Consider the following 19,664-nt stretch of genomic DNA (forward strand, 5'->3'; position numbering starts at 1 on the left):
TAGCCTCAATTTAGCTTTGATGTGAATAAATATGCTCCAATTATTGACACATCATGATTGATCTATATAAATTTGATAAATGGATTAAAGGCTCTGTCTTTTACACGGGGGAAACTATGTTATTGCCTCAATTTGCAAAGATTTATCGCTTCATAATGCAACTTGTGAATGACAGAGAATGATAGACAATATTTAATTATTTTAAAATCAAAACAGTCTCACTACTACTATTACTACCACTACTACTACTCATAATAATAATAATGATAATAATAATAACTAACATCTTAAACATAAACATCCAAGTTGGAGCTGTTGTTGCATTACATAACATGGCCACCAGAGGACACTATAGCTACAAGCACAAATAGAATGCAGTCAATGACAGCTGACTGTGGGCCTGGACATAAAAAGCACCATCAGGACTCATGAGCCAATGTCAGAACAGAACTTTCTTCTTTCAAGTGTATTTCTCTGTAGCATAAGTTTGATTTATAGTTTCATAGCTGAACTTAGTGTGCGTCCACAGAGCTTCAGGAGGGATTTAAAGTTTCTCTGGCCAACTAAGCAAATACCGAGTGCGCCTGGAACATTCACTCATTAAAGCATATTAGTATTCTTGGCATGTGGAGATCCACTGAAACATGCCAGTGACCCATTTTGGTTCCTGGCCCATCATTTTAGAAGGCTTTCCATGTAGTCTCAGCTCGCTCCTCAACCACATCATTTCAAGCTTTGCAATAGTTCATTTAACAGTTTATTCACCTTTTAACTCTGCCAGTGGCCGTCCTGACTTTTGCCAGGTGGAAAAATCTGTTTCTTCAACTGTAATTTTGTTTACTGGCTTAGTTTGTGTAGCAAAGAGTGATCAGAGTACAGTAGTAACACAAGGATGTCTACAACAAGCCACACCTTATCCCCACCGATCAATTCAGGCTCCATATCACAGAAACCAAGATAATTCGAACCGCAGCGGAAACTGAGGACTGATGTGTTAATCTGCTCGGAATAAAAGTTACATGCCATACATCCATCTTCTATATAACTTCATCTTTGCTATACTTGTATACTTACAAAATGACTCACTGATAACTACACCTATTAGAGTATATTTTTGTATCGTGTTAAGCTGTCTTAATGATTGATTCACTCATGAATTTCAGACAAGGTAATTTATTGGGAAATATGCTCTATAATTTGGATCTTACTGCTTTACATGCTTATGAAATTGTTGAAATGAGAAGCTGGAGCCTATATGCTTATATTAAACACAGCTACTGATACAAGCCAATGGTAGCATCACATATAGTGTTACCTTTTTCTGTTTCCTGTCAGGCAGCCTGAACTACTTCAGTACCGATCAGGGGTAAACACGAGTTTAGTGAAATAGTATTGCAGCTGGTCTACAGTGGAGACAACAGTTTTTTTTTTAATAATGTATAAAGCTAATTATTTGTGGATTCATTGAGTAATGCAAAGAGAGACAGCAGTTTTGCAACTCTAAAATGTTTTTACATATAACAAAACAACAAATAATAAGTTCCCCTAAACTTAACAGATTATCAAAGCGATACTAGCTTTTGTCATTAATGCCATACTAAGTTCTTGAAGTCAGAAGTAGCGGTGTTACAGTTAAGTTAAGTTCTAAGTTATTTAAAACACTGTTTAAAGGGGACATATCATGCTAAATCCACTTTTTTAGCCCTTAAATGCATTTTGTTGTATATTTAGAGTGTTTAGAAGTACAGAAAAGTTCAAAGTAGTCTCTTCAGGTGCTCCGTTGATATCTTTATATTCTGTTTTGGTCATATTTTGCGATCGGTTTCGATTTTTCTATTCTCTATTACGTTTTTTGAACAATGACGTCACAGTATTCTCAGCGGAACTGCCAAATTAGGACATCGACATTTCGAGCAATCCGCCATTTTTGTTTCTCGCTGCGATTTTGTAGTCCAACCGAAGTTACGAGAGGATAAGTGGAAATGTTCGGTTGTTGGATGTAGTAACCCACAAGCTTCGTTACACCGTCTCCCAGCATCAGAACCTTTTCGAAGTGCCTGGTTGAGTTTTATTTTTCACAGAAATGTACCCACATCTGTGGGTAAGGTCATTTTTGTGTGCGCGAATCACTTTAAGGACGACTGCTTCAGCAACCTCCGCCAGTATAAAGAAGGATTTGCCGAAAGACTTCGTCTGATTGAGCGGTCAGTTCCTTCTATCTATGGAGACGACGAACAGAGCACTTCGGTAAGCTGTATATAACGCTAAAAAGTGTGATGATAAGACGTCCCTGTCATTGTTTTGTTAGCATTAGCAGTTGCACCGTCTTCATATGTTAGCGCTGTGTGCTCGTTTTAGATTATAATGTAACTTCTGTGTTAAATAGTCGTTGTAATACAGGCAGTATTGTAGTAGTGGGCATGGATGGAGAAGTTAGTGTAAATATAGTAACACACCATTGCGTTACATCCATATGAAGACGTTGTTCTGTAGGTGCATCATCGTCATTTTCATCTCGCTCCGCCGGGTCCGACTCTGGCTCCAACATGTATGGCTGGATGGACAAATCTTCCGTTGTTGACATTTTGTTAATAATGTGTGAATATAAAGTTTCTGCGCCGCTAGATAATTGTATCTGTTCTATCAAACTACAAAGATGGCCGAACAGGGTGACGTTGAACCGAGTGTCACCTCTGCAACCTGGAGAGGAGGAGGGGTATGAAGTGTGTCATTTGCATTTGAAGAGACCGCCCCAAAACGAGTTGCTCTCAGAAGCGCATCAGAAAAGGGGTTGAAAAGGGGCCTGTGGAGCTATAATAATGAGGAATTCAGACCCAAGCATTGCAGTTTCGCGTTGTATAGACCACAACTGTATGATTTATATGTAAAAAGGAAGGATTTAAAAGCATGATATGTCTCCTTTAAGGTTCCAGACAACCCCCCCCCCCCCCCCCCCCCCCCTCCACAACATCAAAACATTGGAACTAGTTTGTATCCTGCATTTAGTGTACATTCTGGAAACATATAACAAAGTAGGCCATGCAGATGTGTCCTAAATTAAAACAGCAGTGGTCGCTTGGTGAAGGAAGTTGTTGACATTTATGTTGGGACGAGGGTTCCAGATGTAATGCGTCACCTCTGTCATCACCTAAACAAACATCTCAACACACTTTTGGTCTGTATTTGTAGAATGAACCCTTAATTGTTATGCACAAAAATAATCACAGCATCTTTTGGCTTGAGATCCATGTGCAACTAGAACTAGGGTCAGGTGTACTGTGTGAGGTGAGGAGCGAGCCTGTGTGTGTGTGTGTGTGTGTGTGTGTGTGTGTGTGTGTGTGTGTGTGTGTGTGTGTGTGTGTGTGTGTGTGTGTGTGTGTGTGTGTGTGTGTGTGTGTGTGTGTGTGTGTGTGTGAACCCAGCTGGAGGACAAATCATCCCTGAAGAGTTCCTGCAATTTGGGTGAGTAGTTTTTGCAAAACGCTGGTAAAATAACGACATACAAACTAATAAATAGCCTAGAATGGGCACTCGGGAGAGCGCAGACCTTCGCCAACGCAACAGTTGTTTGCGAAACCGAGTTAGCATCGCCAGCATGATAGCCGTTAGCTCATATCGATGCTAACTAGGTAGGTCAGGTAGCTACGTCACTGTGTGAAACACTGAGTGGGGAACATCTCCATGGCAACAGATGCTGATCTTTAATCTCCTTTATGAGGTGCCTCTCTCATCCGCTTTATATGGGAATTTGTTTTTGCAGTTTTGGAGGATTTATTCGTTAACGTCCCAAAATTTAACTGATTGGTGCTTGGACGATGACAAATCATCCCTGAAAATTTCATGCAATCCGGCTGAGTAGTTTTTGCAAAAAGTTAGTAAAATAAATACATACATACATACATACATACATACATACATACATACATACATACATACATACATACATACATACATACATACGTACGTACGTACGTACGTACATACATACATACATACATACATACATACATACATACGTACATACATACATACAGAACAAACCAAAAAATATACAAATCAATCAATCAATCAATGATTATACGCAGACAAAAACATTACCTTCTCTGCCAACATTCGTTGGTCACAAAACGAAGGTAATCAATCCCCACATTGAATAACATTTTTTAAATATGTTTCAGAATTTTCTGAATCATCAGCATACATCAGCTCATCTATCTTTTATACCTGAAGTTGTTTTAGTGTCACTTTGTGACACTTTGGAGATCGGTTAGCCCACAGATTAGCCCACAGATAGGAAACTACATGATCCAATCTGTTTAAAACAAAATATCCGATTGTGAAAAAGCAATTGGAGAGACTTTGTGATGAAGATCACACAGGACTCAGGTGGTGAAACATGCTACATTCGGCAGTCTGAGCTCTTTGTACAAAAGACGCTGCCACAAGTGGGTGTGAATGTGACTGGTCTTGAGACTGCAGAAGTTGTGAATGTTTTTGAAGTTTCTTTGGCATTTTGTCAAAGTGAGAAAGACTAAAAAGGGTGTCAAAGAGCTGTTTAACTGACTGCACCACCTAAGGTACAGTGACTGTGTCTCTCCTGCATGTTAATGAGAGTGTCATCAGAGAGCCTGTCAAGCTGCTCTTTATGTGAAGATGCATTCCAGCAACAGAAACCTTGTTCTCCAAGACCATAATTCAGTGAAACACCACTGCGTTAAAAGTCTCTTGTTAGATCGTTTTTCAAGAATTTCACATAAGAGTCAGAGGTCCAACAACATTGTTTTCAATGTATATTTCTCCAAATCCAGCCTTGATCCTGAATAGTCTAAAAGTCCCTCTGGTGAGCTCTACTGAGAACAGGCTGTTTCTGTGTCTCTCCCTTTTAATGCTAATGAGCTGTATATGTCGACACCTACTCCATGTCTGTTTTGTGGTAGCTTTTGTGAAAAGAAAAACTAATTTTGGAGGATCAAAGAGAGCATCCACTACTCGAAGGACTGGTTAATTCCCCATGTGATGTGTTGAAGGGGAAATCTTTGATTCGCCTGTATGAACACACATTCGCTGAAAGAGCAAGTAAGCGAGGGAGCTGACCTCATGCACAAGCTATAGGGACACATTATACGTTTAAAAACCTATTTAAAGTGAATTTCGCATAACATGGGACTTTGAAAACGAGTCTTTCATGTGTGCATCAGGAGCAGATCCTCTTGCACATCACCTCCCATGCAAGGTTGCCGTGATTGACCATATTATTAAATAAAAATCTACATAGATGTAATATTTTATTATGCTTTCAGGATTTTATTTTCCTGTGAGCCACAGTCTTAGAATACTACCAGTGTCAGTGTTTCTACAATCAAAGCCTCACACATGCGTTCGGCCACAGTGTGCAACTCCTGGTTCCTCTGTTTCTCCATTTGGTGGGTAACTAGTCCACAGGGCCGCTCTGTCACTCACAATTTCCGTGTTGGTCTTCATCATTTTCCACTTCAAACTGCAGAGAGTCAAGCATGTTACCTCACAGCAGACATCAAGAAAGCAAAATAAGGTTTTCTGCTTAACATGTAACGTAAACCTGTCCACTGAAACTTAAGAAGCAGAATTAAATGCATCTGAAACACAGTTTTCCTCATGCCTGTGAAATTAGCCCATAAATTCTATTCTTGAATTCAATCAGTTTCTTTATACGAACCGTAAAGATTGAAATACACCAGGCCTGCGTTCGACCTCTTTAAGGGAACACCAGTGAAAACCACAAACCATGAATAGCGCAGAAAAGTGTCAATGTGCTTTTGAAATTATTCCTTAAAACCCACCCGTCTTTCTTTTTTTCCTCTTTTTTTTTATGGGGACTCTCCAGAGCAGTCATATGTTTGCTTGTGTAGTGTGGGGTACAACATGTGGACCCCAAAGATCTCAAAGAAAAACTACACCTACACCCACAGTTTTACAGCTTTCTCCAAAGCCACAGTGGTGGGATGCACTTTAGATTTTCTCCTTCATATTAAGTCTGACAGGTTGAAAGAATTGCAAAGAAAATAATGATAAGGCTGCATGTGCTGCAGTGGTTTGCACTTCCATCTCACAGGAAACTGTCTCTGGTTGGATGCCTGGCTCTGCGTTTCTCCTTTTTTCCTTAAATCAAAACTTCATCAAAAGGATTTCCTATCATCCTTGCTTTTAGAAAGTATTTGTGAGGTTGTTTGAAATAAATAAATAAAAACAAAACACACTCTGGGCCTTTTTTTGTGTGTGGCTTTTTTGTGTGTGTTTTTACTGTAAATTATTATTATTATTATTATTATTATTATTATTATTATTATTATTATTATTATTATTATTATTATTATTATTATATATAGTATTATATAAGTGATATAAGATTGATGAATGCATTAAAGAGTGGAAATCTGACAGTCTGATGAATTAAGTGCCAAATATTTCCACAAAGGATATTGACTAATAGGCAAGGCAGCTTTATTTGTGTGGGACATTTCAGCAACAAAACAATTCAAAGTGCTTTACAATAACAAACATGTATAAAAATGGATAAAAACAAGAAAATAAAAAAACCCCATAATGAAATCTATCTTCTATGCTGCTATATCATATTCAGGGTAGTGGACACTCGAGCCATTTCCAGCTAACTGTGGGGCAATAGATCAACACTCACCACAGGGCAAACACAGAGAGGAACCAAACACATACACATACATGCAAAACCATTAGGTAATGTGTGGGCTTTCTGCAGAAGCTCAGCCTCCCTCGTGCAATCCCAAAAATGGACGTTTACTGACATACACAAAGATCATAAAAGTGATGCTGTTTCCCGTGGCCTCTAGAATCAGAAATTTTCAGGGTTGCATAGAACTATTAATGAAAAATCTTGCCCCTATAAGTCGGTCATGAAAATAAATTCAGGGCAGCTTCGTGGAGCCATTATATATATCTGATGTCAAGAGAGCCGTTTAACATGTTTACATAATCCATTTGTGAGAATTACTTTTACAGACAGCTCTGCTCCAGTGTTACCAATGAAAATGAAGTTTTTTACTCACAACACGCATGTTGTGAGTAAAATGCAGCATTATATTTTGATTTATAGGGTAGGGAAGCACATTGGTAAACAAATATTTGCTGGTTTGAATCCCAGTGCTCATGTGGTAACCCAAAATATTTGTGCAAGAACAGTAACATTGCATTGTTGTTTGTATTGGACTTGCAATGTTATACCACAACTTGTTTCCCCCCCTCCAACATACATACATACATACATACATACATACATACATACATACATACATACATACATACATACATACATACATACATACATACATACATACATACATACATACATACATACAGCAGCATAAACTGACTGATTGAATTTGAACATTTCACTGCTCTGGCATGTTGATCACTTGTTTTAACTTTTTGACACACTTTACAAAAGTATGTCAACATCTCTCTTGTGCTTGAAATGAATCCACGCACAAGAATATTATTTTTGATACCGAAATACTTTTGTGAATGATTTCAATTAGCAGCATATTCCCTGTAAATCCTACTTTGGCTTATAGAAAGCACAGTCTTCCTTATTAAGAGAAGTAGCAACACCCTACGCTTGAGACAAAGAGAAGATTATAATTAGCATGAGCACCAAAAACTTTGAAGGTCTTATTTATTAGAAAAAAGAAAACAGAAAATAAAGAAACCGCATCTCCTGCCACACGGTGAGTTCTTAAGTGTGGTTTAGAAACACCACAACAAATTTTGGTTGATCATCAATGAAGTCAGCAACAACAACAACATTAGACTGAAGGCAGTAATCTTGGTTATTACCACCTTGATCTCACAGTGACACAGCCTTTTGAAAATGCTGATAGAAAACGTATTGATACATATTACTACTGTTTAAATGCAAACATAGCTGGGATCTTTTAAAATTTCGTTCGAAATCTAAATTTTACTTAATTTAAGTAAATAATGAATTTTGATTACTGACTGCTGGATTTACTTATATAATTTGGAGCTCACATACTTAACTCCTTCAGCACTAGAACAATTAACCTACGCTGTAGTGTTAGTTTTATTGTTAGTACGGGCAAATGTGTTAATGCCATTGTTTGCCTTTTTCCGCTGCATCGACAATGATTTGGCAGAACCTGAGACAAACGATATTGAAAAACCACGATCATGCATGGTGTCAATTATAGTTTATAACCCCGTTTGCCGAACTTTCTGTGGAGTAAGGGTTCGCCTTATTGCTCCCCAGCCTGCCCCAGTCCTCCTCCTCCTTCTTCTCCTCCTCCTCCTCCTCCTCCTCTTCTCCTCTTCACCACATGAAATGGCTGTCTGTGCCAGCCTTGCGCTGAGCCTTCATTAGCTTTTACTACCCCACTTGGATGTGTTTAGCTTTGCTCTCTTTTTCTCCCTGTGTGTGTGTGTGTGTGTGTGTGTGTGTGTGTGTGTGTGTGTGTGTGTGTGTGTGTGTGTGTGTGTGTGTGTGTGTGTGTGTGTGTGTGTGTGTGTGTGTGTGTGTGTGTCTCACTCTCTGTATGTGTCTGTGTCTGCATATGTTTAATTACCAGCCCCCGCAATCCCTTTGGAGTACCCCTCAATACCATGCCACCATATCATTACACTGTGGCTGCAATTTAAACTTCAGTCACACATGCACTCACACCAGCATACCCTGGCTGGCCTGCAAATTGTAAAGAGGAGACAGTGGGGCACTGTGGAGAGCAACTCTGGCTCCTTTATTCTCCTCCAAGATGGAGTTTTCAACTGGAAACGAACACAGACAAAGGAAGTGATGTCGGGAGAAAGGAAGGGAACATGGAAAAAAAAACAAAAAACAACAAAAATCGCAACGCCGCAAAGCAATACAGCATCGTGACGGATCCACAACTACGTCTGGTGTTGAAACTGTTATTGTTTGAACCAAACAAACCACTTATAAACACAAGGCCTCTGCCTTACGAGGCTCATATTTAGGCCCTTCTGTAAACAGCAAAGCACAGAATGAATCAATTAAAAGGGCATTACGCTGGTTCCTGTTTATTTAAAACATGTTTACACTATATGGGCCCTCCCGCCTGTCTGCATGATTGCCTGGAACTTCGTACTCCTCCTCTTCCTCCTCCTCCTGCCACCCCTCGACAGGCCCGGTCATGGCCAAGGTATACCACACACACACACACACACACACACACACACACACACACACACACACACACACACACACACACACACACACACACACACACACAGCGAGAAACGCACGCGCCGCGGCATAGATTACAAACACATTTGTTATGTTGGAGAGCGTTTTCAGTAAATATTGATCTCGTTCTTCCTCTGTTTCTTCAAGACATGATTAGAAGATCTCAGTCGGAGCAACGATCTGGTTCAGTATGCAATCACAGAGCAGGGACACACATAAATACACGCGGCAGTGAGGAAACTCAACCCATCAAGGAGTGATGTGTTTTAGAGAGCGCGCTCAGAATGGTGAGTCCCGGAGTCAGTTGATGTGTTTTTCTGGATTTGTACAAAGAAACAGCAGAAATACTCTGGATGAAAGTTTGTGGAAACTTTCAAACAATAAAAACAAAACACACAAACGGCTTTTTGATCGTAAGTTCAGGAATGAGTCGTGATCAAGGCTATGCATAACCATTGCTATTTTTTTTCCCAAAAAATGACTGTCTGTATATCTCTATTTTATTAATATTTCAATCGTTTGAATAACCTTTTCCTACATTTGGATGAACTTTGGACAGACTGCTCGTCCATCGGCGTAACAATTAACCTGACACATCATAAACTATTCTTTAGCTTTTGATTGAATGCTGCATCATGTGAGGAAAAAGCTTTGCAGGCACAGGGACATCATGCAAACTCCCCGCAGAAAGCCCCAGAGCACGGAAACCAATCAATGTCTTCCTTCTGTTGTCTTCCTCCATGCAAACCACCTGATAAACAAAACCACACATTGCTGTCCTACATTAGGATCAGAGTTACTTGTGTGTATATTGCAATGTTTCCAAAATGACTGTATTATACAAATCTCTCTTTTATATCCTTATGAAAAAGGAACAAGAGAAGGACCAAGATCATACAGATATTTTATCACAAATATTACTGCTATTAATACTACTTACTAAGTACTCTGTCTATGGATACCAAAAGCTGTTAATTATTAGAATTTGCTGAGAAATCCAGCATTAGATGAAGAATTACAGTGAGAATAATTGCAGACATTGAAATCTGTATTGACCTCACAGTAATTACTATACAAATAAAATCCTTCATCTATTGGAGGGTCAAACAAGTCATGGCAGCAAGTGAAGCTAAATGTACACAGCAATTTGAGGGGCAGGTGCTTCAGCTTTCAAATAAGGCACCTTGTCTACTGCATTGTGGGCAATAGTTGATATGTACTTCTTGTAAGGCTACAAAAAGTTTCTTACTTTGTTTATTTGAATAGTTGTAAAAAATCATTTTTTTAAAATTTCAATTAACTTCCAAAGAGACAAGTAGTGGCAGTGTAGTGGTACTGCAGTGTTGCTCAAGTCTATGCTTCAGATCTTTCTGTGTGAGTTTGTGTTGGCTCCATGTCCATGTTGACATGTTATTCTGTCTCTGCAGTTCCCAGATCTATTTGTAGGATCAATTTGTGATTGTAAACAGTGTGATTGTGTCATTCAATCATGTGTTGGACCTGTGTAAGGTGTCTGCCTTTGGCCTCTTGTCCCTGTGGCCACAAACATTAAAAAAGGGAAATTTGAAGATATATTGTAAATTTTGGTAAGAAAAAAGGAGTCTAATTCATTATTCATAATTTATAGTCCTTTTATTCCCTGAGGTGAGACGGTTCAGCTTTGCAGAAAGACTTTAAATGGGCCTGCCAGTGTCTGTTTACCTGTTCAAATCCAACAGTGCTCCTTGGCTGATATGACTGTTACCTCTCAAACAACACAAGAGCCGTCTTTTGTCATATTTTCTTGACTGTAGCGGAGTTATTATTCTATCGTTATTCTACGGAGACAAAGCAGTGCTGTGGATGTGAAGCCAAACAATCACAGTTCCCCAGATTTGTGTGGTATGTCACCCCGAAGTCTGCTTTCTCGCTGGCTTTACATCTAATTCCCCCATTCTTCTCCGCCGCGCTTAGTGCAAAAGTAGAAACACATACACCACCACCCCCTGCTTCACACTGACACGCATGCCAGTGCATGTTTTTACGCACACACGCACTTTTCTTCACTAATCAGCCCTATTGAATTCCAGCAACAATGGGCGCTCATCCTTAGGCCACCCAAGCAGTGCACACACACACACACACACACACACACACACACACACACACACACACACACACACACACACACACACACACACACACACACACACACACACACACACACACACACACACACGCCCTTGCATACCGACAGCGGCATCACCAGATCATGAGTTCTGTCCTTTGTTCCTCCATTGTGCTCGTTCCTCCTCCATTGATCTCACCTCCACACGCAGGTCAGGAGTTGGTACTGAGGGTTCGTGTTATCTGCTGCTATCAGCTGCTATCTGGGCCCACACACTGCACTCACACACACAGAAAGGAGAAAACTGGAGCTCCTTCAACTGTTACATACTGCTGACACCGAGCCTTGGTTTTCCTCACAAGACGCAAAGTAATACAAAGTTTAGCTCAGAGTAATGAGTTCTTGTTTTGGCTTTAAGCCATAACCTTTCACCTTTCCTACCAGACTGCAACCCTAAATCTGTGAGTAATCTGTAGTTCTAGAAAGTACTGGAAGAAAATATGACATAAACAATAAATTAAATGTTGTAATTTGATATGTTCTATTATATCAAATGAGTGATTTGGTGATTTCCTCAAAAGAATCTATTGGGTTATACACTAATATGTTAAACACTGTCTGACACGCCCCTAAAATACTTGTTAATCCTTAGAGTGGTGTAGTGAACATCTGAATTAAGTTCCCAAATTAACGTTTTCCAGCTGAGGAGTCATTGAACATTACCATTCCTTTGTAAGACTGTATTTAATCAGGGAAAAATAAACTTTAAAGTCTCTTCCAAAAACTCTGGTCACAGTTTATGGAATCGCCCACATTTTAAAATAGAGTTTAACACTGGATTTATTGACTGTGATGTACTGGCAACTTATCCAGGGTGTAACCTGCTTTTGGTCATTGTTATCTCAGCGCCATCGCCATGAACTAAATAAAGCAGTATGGAAGATGGATGGATGAATTTACTGTATATGTGGATCAATGGATCACAAATTGACTTAACTTTAATTCAAGTCAAATCAGCTCAAGATCAAGGTAACATATCATCATGTAACATAAATTGAAGACTTAGAATCAAATAATTCAAACCCATATATACAATATCGTTTGCCCCCCCAATGCTGTGTCCAACTTAAGGTCACCGAGGGACAAACACAGACGGACACACTCACATTCACACCTGTTGTTAGTTTAGAGACGCCAGTTAATATAATAATCATGTCTTTTCATTCCTTGCCATACATTTGCGTTTTAATAAACAGGTTCTGCACAAATTTCGACGTGTAACTTTCAGGAAATGACAGATATCAAATCACTATGATACAAACATTATAAGTCAAATAAGTATGTCACCGGGAGCGATTGATACTTACATTATAAATTACTTCCTATCGCAAGCATTTTGACCCATGATTGAAACTTCCTATGTAAACAATGTTAAGGTGAACTGTATAGCTATCATTTTTATAATCTGCACAGTGCAGGTTCTTTTTGCTTCACTCTCACTTTGAGGACATAAATCTGTCAAATTTGCCTCCCGTTGGTGAAATTAATTGGTAATTCTATCTATCACAAATGATTACCTGAAGACTTTAAGGATGAAGGTAAAATCATTAAACATTCAGTAAATGAATCTATTATGGCTGAATGTTTGATAAGTGAGTGTTAAGAAGTTCTTCTCCTGGTTTCAAATCGTTACCTTCAAACAGAGAGTTGTATAAATGTTGCTCTATAGTCTCACCTTCACTGGAAGCAGACTTACGTACAGTAGATGCCTGCTGGGAATAGCTCCAGTCTTTCCCTGACCTATAATAGGGCGTCCTGATCTGTGGCATTAATGAAGAATATATGCTTCTTCTGAGGGAATGACATCAAGCTTAAGATAATATTCTTGATATACAGCTTTCAAACTAAAGGAACATGTTGCACATGACATGCTTGTGCACATGAAATTAGTGATACTCAGATATAGCTTTCGCTTTATATCATCTGTGACTGTGTGTGTGTGTGTGTGTGTGTGTGTGTGTGTGTGTGTGTGTGTGTGTGTGTGTGTGTGTGTGTGTGTGTGTGTGTGTGTGTGTGTGTTTAGATGTGGATGTGCATGACAGCAACTTCAAAAGACTATCAGGTATCAGATTCAGACATAGGCTGCTCTGCCTGGGCTGACAAACGAGGAGCTGTTGTGTGGGAAGCGAAGGAATTTACAGCATCCACCTTTCATCTACACAGGTGGGCCTGTGTGTGTACGTGCATGGATCTGCTGGCAGTGATGCTCCAAGGTTTTAATGTGTGTGCGTGTGTGTGTGAGTGTGAGAGAGTGTGATTTCTTACCAGAGTGTGATGCAAATATGCAGAGGAGTTTCCTGTGAATCTTAGGTGTGTGTGTGTGTATGCGTGTGTGTGTGTGTGTGTGTGTGTGTGTGTGTGTGTGTGTGTGTGTGTGTGTGTGTGTGTGTGTGTGTGTGTGTGTGTGTGTGTGTGTGTGTGTGTGTGTGTGCGTGCGTACGTGCGTGCGTGCGTGTGTGTGTGTGCGTGCGTGCGTTCGTGCGTGTGTGTGCATGCACAGTGGCAGAGATTTAAGACAGACGAGTCATAACAATGATTCGGGCAGCCAGCGATCCCAGGCACCTTCCAGGTGGTTCGACTCCTCAGTTCAGTGGTTTTTCGATGTTACCTCGGTAAAAGTAAGGAAAGAAATATGGGCAAATGTATCGAAAAAAGAGAAGTATGTAGTATTAGTAAAACTCTCTGGGAGCTCATGTGGACAGGATCATTATTTAACCCAATCTCTTCACTGGGTGTCAGGTGACTGACGGGAAACAGAGTGTAACGTGAGGCTTACTCCAAAATAAAACACCTGCCTCAGGCACAGTCACATGATAAGGAAACGGAAACATGAACAAATCTGATTCTTTTGTGGATTGAGTCACAGGTCATAAATACCTCAATGAAATATCATGGAAAGTATCGACATTGTGAGAGGATTTAATCTGAAGTAATTTGTGAACTTCTCCATCTTGGAATTGCTTTGAAACTTAAATGGTTTACATTGATGTCTGACTTCTTCACACTCAGAGTAAATGAGAGGACTGGCAAAGTTGGTAAAGTAATCTGATGGAAAATGTGTTTTGAGTTCAATCGGTACGCTGTCTTTAGAGGCACCAGCCGGATATTTCAAGTGGTACAACCTCAAGTTCTTCTTGTGGCAGGAAATAAACACTAAGACCCAGAATCAAGTAAAAATGTTTGATCATAATAATAAAGCAAACTAAATATCTTGCGTCTTTGTTTTTGACAAAGCTGGGTAAAGTCGAATAGTTACATTAGGTAGGCACAAATCCTAAAAATATTTTATATCTATTCATATTTTTAATTGAACTGTTGAAATGCGATTACATTGATAAACTCTCTCTCTTCTGCAGTTCCCTAGGAAGAAAATAAAAATACATGCACTAAGCACTTTACAAGACTTTTATGTCTGTGATTAACTTTTAAAAGTTGTCCGTTTTTAAATTTTTTTACATACAAGATGAAATATAGGTTACCAAATCAATATGTATTCAAATTGCAAAACGTAAAAAATAAACCCATACATGTGGTTTCACCCACTGATTGATAAGTCACAAGTGAAGTAGCCAGTAGTTATCATGTATCAGCAAATATAAGCATTTCACCACAGATTGTACCTAAAGAATTGGGTCTTGGGAGTAATAGTATTGTATTGACTACTTTATGCTGATGTGACATACACACATGCATACAAACACACATTACAACCATTGGTATTGTCAGTATGGATATACTGTAGTAGCATAATTACACAGATCATTGTTCAAGTTCAATATAGTTCTGAGTCTGGAAAAGGTAGGAATGTCATTTATAAAAACACTTTGAGTTGCCAAAACCTTTTGAAGGAGCTTTACTTCATTACACATCTGTTATTTCACCTGCTTTGCTCTTTGCACTTTAACTCTGAATCATTCTGATCAAGGTTTAAAGAAGCAACAAGATAGTTTTAAGAATGTGAGTAAAGAGTACACGTCTTTTTCAAATGAGGAAAATAAAAGTAAAAAAAAACCACTGAAAATTAAAGAACCATAATGGAGTAGAAATTCTTTTATTGCTTCCCACCTCTGACTTTATGTAATATAGATAATACAGGTTGGAGCTGGGATACTTCCCATCTGGAAAGGTCCCATTTCCCACTTTACAGCTTTCACACAACAATAACAAACAAGCAACATGGCCGCCTCCGGCTTTATTGCTGCTTTCAGAGGCAGAAGCAGAGAAAAACAAGGTTGTAATCACATATATCAAAGGAGAGGAGGATTAAATAAGCCCCAGATATGATTTACCTTTACATTACAGCCATGCTATTATTGTTTAAACACTACGTTTATTAAACGTTTAAAACAAAACAAACGTTTTAAACGTTTGTTGTGCAAAATGTTTAGAAACGTGTCACACTTTCCCAAGTAAGAACTTACTTTCTAGTTGTAGTAACACTTATTGCCATTAGTTTTTTTTTAGATTTATTGAAGTTTAAAAATCTGGATTAGACAGTGGGACTTTAGTGTTCAGTATCTACAGGGGTAAAAGCTAACTGAAAAGAGAAGCAAAGACCAAAAGGACATTGTTTTCATTCAATTTATTTTGTTAGTTAAATTTCTATAGCAGGTGAGGGAACACAACGGTCACACAAGGGTTTTCTTGAGCATAGTTTTCAGAAGTCACAGTGTTTCAGACATGGACAAGAACATTTTCAAAAATGACAATGAAGAAGGAAGGGCCAAGAGGCTGCTTAAACACAAGGTGTAACAGTGACACATTCCTACACACCTTCTCCTTCATGGTCCTCCAACTCCCCCCTCTGCTCCAGACACACACACACACACACACACACACACACACACACACACACACACACACACACACACACACACACACACACACACACACACACACACACACACACACACACACACACACACACACACACACACACACACACATCCTCTGCTCTAAAGTGTTGTCAACCCCTCCCTCCCAAAATGCAAACAAAACAAAAGCAAACTCAGCAACAAATAGATATATTTATATAATATATATATATTTACTCTTTAAAAATAGAACTTCAGTCTAGATACTAGCATCTGTACAAACTACAAAAATAAAATTTTAATATAAATAATTTATATGGCAAGACATTAACATTTTTTTTAATGAAATAAACTACAAACCAATGCAGGAGCTCAACCCCTCAACCCACCCATCTGACGACACCTCCTGGCTGTCTACGGTGCGGCCAAACTGTAAATGGTGCTTTGCTCGTTTTGCGTAATTGTTCACAATTTGCAGCAGCTATTTGACTCTTCTTCTATATTTACAAAAGAGAAAAAGAAAGAAGAAACAGCTGCCACTTAGAGAATGACATAAAAGAAATAGATATGAAAGTTTCTCCCTGCAATTTAACCTGGCAGTGATGAGACCAATACTGAACGACGACAACTCTGGAAAGCAAACAAACAAACAAACAAAGACAAACAAATTCTACCAAGTGAAAATAATGACATGGGATGTATGAGGTTTGTATTAATAAGAAGTGAAATTAGAAAGTGAGTCAAAGCAGATTGAAGCATCACAATCTGAATAAAAATTAGACAAGGTCTCGACAGCACGATGGAACCATAAAGCAGCCAGCAAAGATTTAAAAAAACAGAGAAGAAAAACATTAAAACTAAATAATATCACTCCCTTTTGCATTGGATTTTTAGAATTCCCTTTCAAAAATAATACAAGAAGGTGAGCAACACTTTTGTCCAAGACAAAGGTAAACATCACCGTCTGTAGAGCTTACAATAACTGCTGAGGAAAAACAACATCACAGCTCCTTCAAGTAGTTTGAAACTGCAGGACGACTGACACAGATTACACATGAAGCATTCATCAAATGTCAGACTGCACATGGTGACAAGAAGCAAATATCACTCATCCTACTGCCCCAGACAAATAATCTGTGTCTGGTTGAGACAAAACAGACAACAAAAAACCCCAAAACATATTTACACCAAAAATGAGAACATAATACTGAGCTCTGAATGCTGTGATAAAAAAGGGACACATTGAAGGCACAACGGTTACTACTGTTAATAAAACAGCATTTGCTATGTAATTCCATTTTTTTTTTTTTTTTTTTTTTTTTTAACAGTGCACGGTGGCAGAGAGTGTGTCAGACGCAGAATATCTCACAGTACAATTCTGTGAAAGTTAGTCACTTACAAGTCGAGCAGGGGGGAGAGGGGTTACTGCATTTTTTTTTTTTAAGGCAAATTGCTTAAAATTATTTAAAAGTGTAGCAGCAAAAAAACAAAAACAAAACAAAAACAAATACAAATACAAATAAAACACTGACCATGTATTTTCAATAACCTAATATCTCAATAACATCTCACGTTTTGTGAAACCATATAGCACATATCTTATTCTATACAATGTCTGGGGCTTAATCAACCACCCCGCATGAAAATAATCTTTTACATCTGAAACTTTACACAAGAGTATACCCAAGTTATACAGTACTCTTTTAAATAGCTTCCCTCTTTTTTAGTATTAAAATATATACTCATAGATTTATATAACTCTTAAAACAAGTCTTTTTTTTATTTTTTTTATTTCTTAATATGTCCTTGAAGTAAATCCTCTTTTTCTTGCATGTAAAGTCTATGTACAGGTCAGAGTTCAAGGTGGACATCGAGGCGCTCCAATGAAGAGCAATGAAGAGGGACCACAGCGTGCGAGAGAGTCTAGCAATCTTTGGATGCTTGGATCATCAGCCCACCTGCAACACACAGAATATAGAACAATATGAGACCTCGTTCAGTTTAAACAAAAAAAACCCTCTTCCTGTCTGATGTCATATGTAATCAAGATGAACGTAGAAAAACTGCTCACCTTGAGTCTTGCCGAGCTGGTACTCCATCTGGCCCTGTGTTGCTTCCAAGTCCTGGAGCTCCAGAGAGTCTCTCTTACATGAAGAAAAGTTTGTTTTGTCACCACAAGTCCTGCTAGCGGCCTCGAAACAGTCCGATTCGCTGTCGGTGTCAAAACCTTCATGCATATAGCCTTGGTACGCCGCCCCTGGCAAGTTTGGATGCACGGCCACTGTCACAGAGGCAGTGGCTGTGACCATTGTAACAGGCCCCCCGCTGGGGCCCGGCTGTGCTGGCAGGGTGGAGCTGCTGTGGCTGTAGCTCGGCCCTTTAGTCCTGTTTGGCTGAGGCCCTCTGCCGTTCTGCAGCCTGGGCCCATTTTGACAAGTCCTCCCAGGAAAGTGAGCTCTGTCACTGGGTAAGTGTTGGCTGGGCTGAGCCTGGAGTCTCTGGAGGCCCTTCTGCTGCTCCCGCTTGTTTGCATCCCAGCATGTAACCTGGGAGCCAACAGGTGACGATTCGTTCAATGGTTCAATCCTCCCGCCAGTTGCTGTGGCGTTTTCTGCAAATGGCTTGACCACCTACAACAAACAAACAAATGGTTTAAATTTACTTTTTTATGGTCAGTTTAGGGTAAGGGGAAACAGACATGAGGGTAGAGTCAAGTTGCCGAGAGGGTGTGGTCGCTCAGCAGCGTACCGTCAGTTTGGGGAAGCTGGGGTTCTTGCTGGCTTCCAGCAGTAGGTGGGATGGTGCTTGTGGAACGGTGTTGTTTGATGTCAGGTAGGCGCTCCGGTCGCAATACTTATAATCGTCCTCGCCGATCCCTGACGTGGTGGTCAGCTCAGAGTAATACTCGGAATCCGACGACTCTGAAAACGCTGGTTGACGAGATGACCGTGGGTTATGGTGGCCTGTGTAGTACCCGTGGTGGGTCATCGGGGGAGGCAGCGGGGGCTCGGGTGAAGGTGTCGGCAGGCAGCTGGCATTGTCTACCGGCGTCACCTCGGCCGGGGGGCCCGTCATGGAGAGGAGGACCGGGAGGAGAACCAGCCCGTTCAGCATCCCCAGAACAGTCAGAATGGCGAGCACAGCAAAGAAATATCTGATGGAGAGACACAGGATGTTAGTTTGGATTGGAAATACTAAAGGAGAGCTTTCTACATCTTGAACACACACACACACACACACACACACACACACACACACACACACACACACACACACACACACACACACACACACACACACACACACACACACACACACACACACACACACACACACACACACACACACACACACACACACACACACACACACACGAACTGGAAAGTACATAGTTGCAATCAGACTAGTTTGCATGTTAACATTTATAGGGATTCAGAGTGTCAGCCAAGCC

The 19,664-nt window shown here is 39.8% G+C and overlaps 1 protein-coding gene across 1 annotated transcript in view; it reads right to left on the reverse strand.

The window, feature by feature from the left end:
* Window positions 1-17,536: 17,536 nt before the first annotated feature.
* The window catches only part of ptch2 (patched 2), a gene marked incomplete at its 5' end in the record, with an annotated part of 28,740 nt that continues 26,612 nt past the window's right edge, over window positions 17,537-19,664 (reverse strand). The window contains 3 exons of the mRNA XM_080464319.1: window positions 17,537-18,171; window positions 18,285-18,843; window positions 18,962-19,367. Of these exons, the coding sequence (XP_080320445.1) occupies window positions 18,137-18,171; window positions 18,285-18,843; window positions 18,962-19,367 (1,000 nt within the window). The 3' untranslated portion in view covers window positions 17,537-18,136. The remainder of the gene's footprint in view (window positions 18,172-18,284; window positions 18,844-18,961; window positions 19,368-19,664) is intronic.

Source organism: Lipophrys pholis (assembly GCF_963383615.2).
Source record: "Lipophrys pholis genome assembly, chromosome: 1".
Taxonomy (NCBI): domain Eukaryota; kingdom Metazoa; phylum Chordata; class Actinopteri; order Blenniiformes; family Blenniidae; genus Lipophrys; species Lipophrys pholis.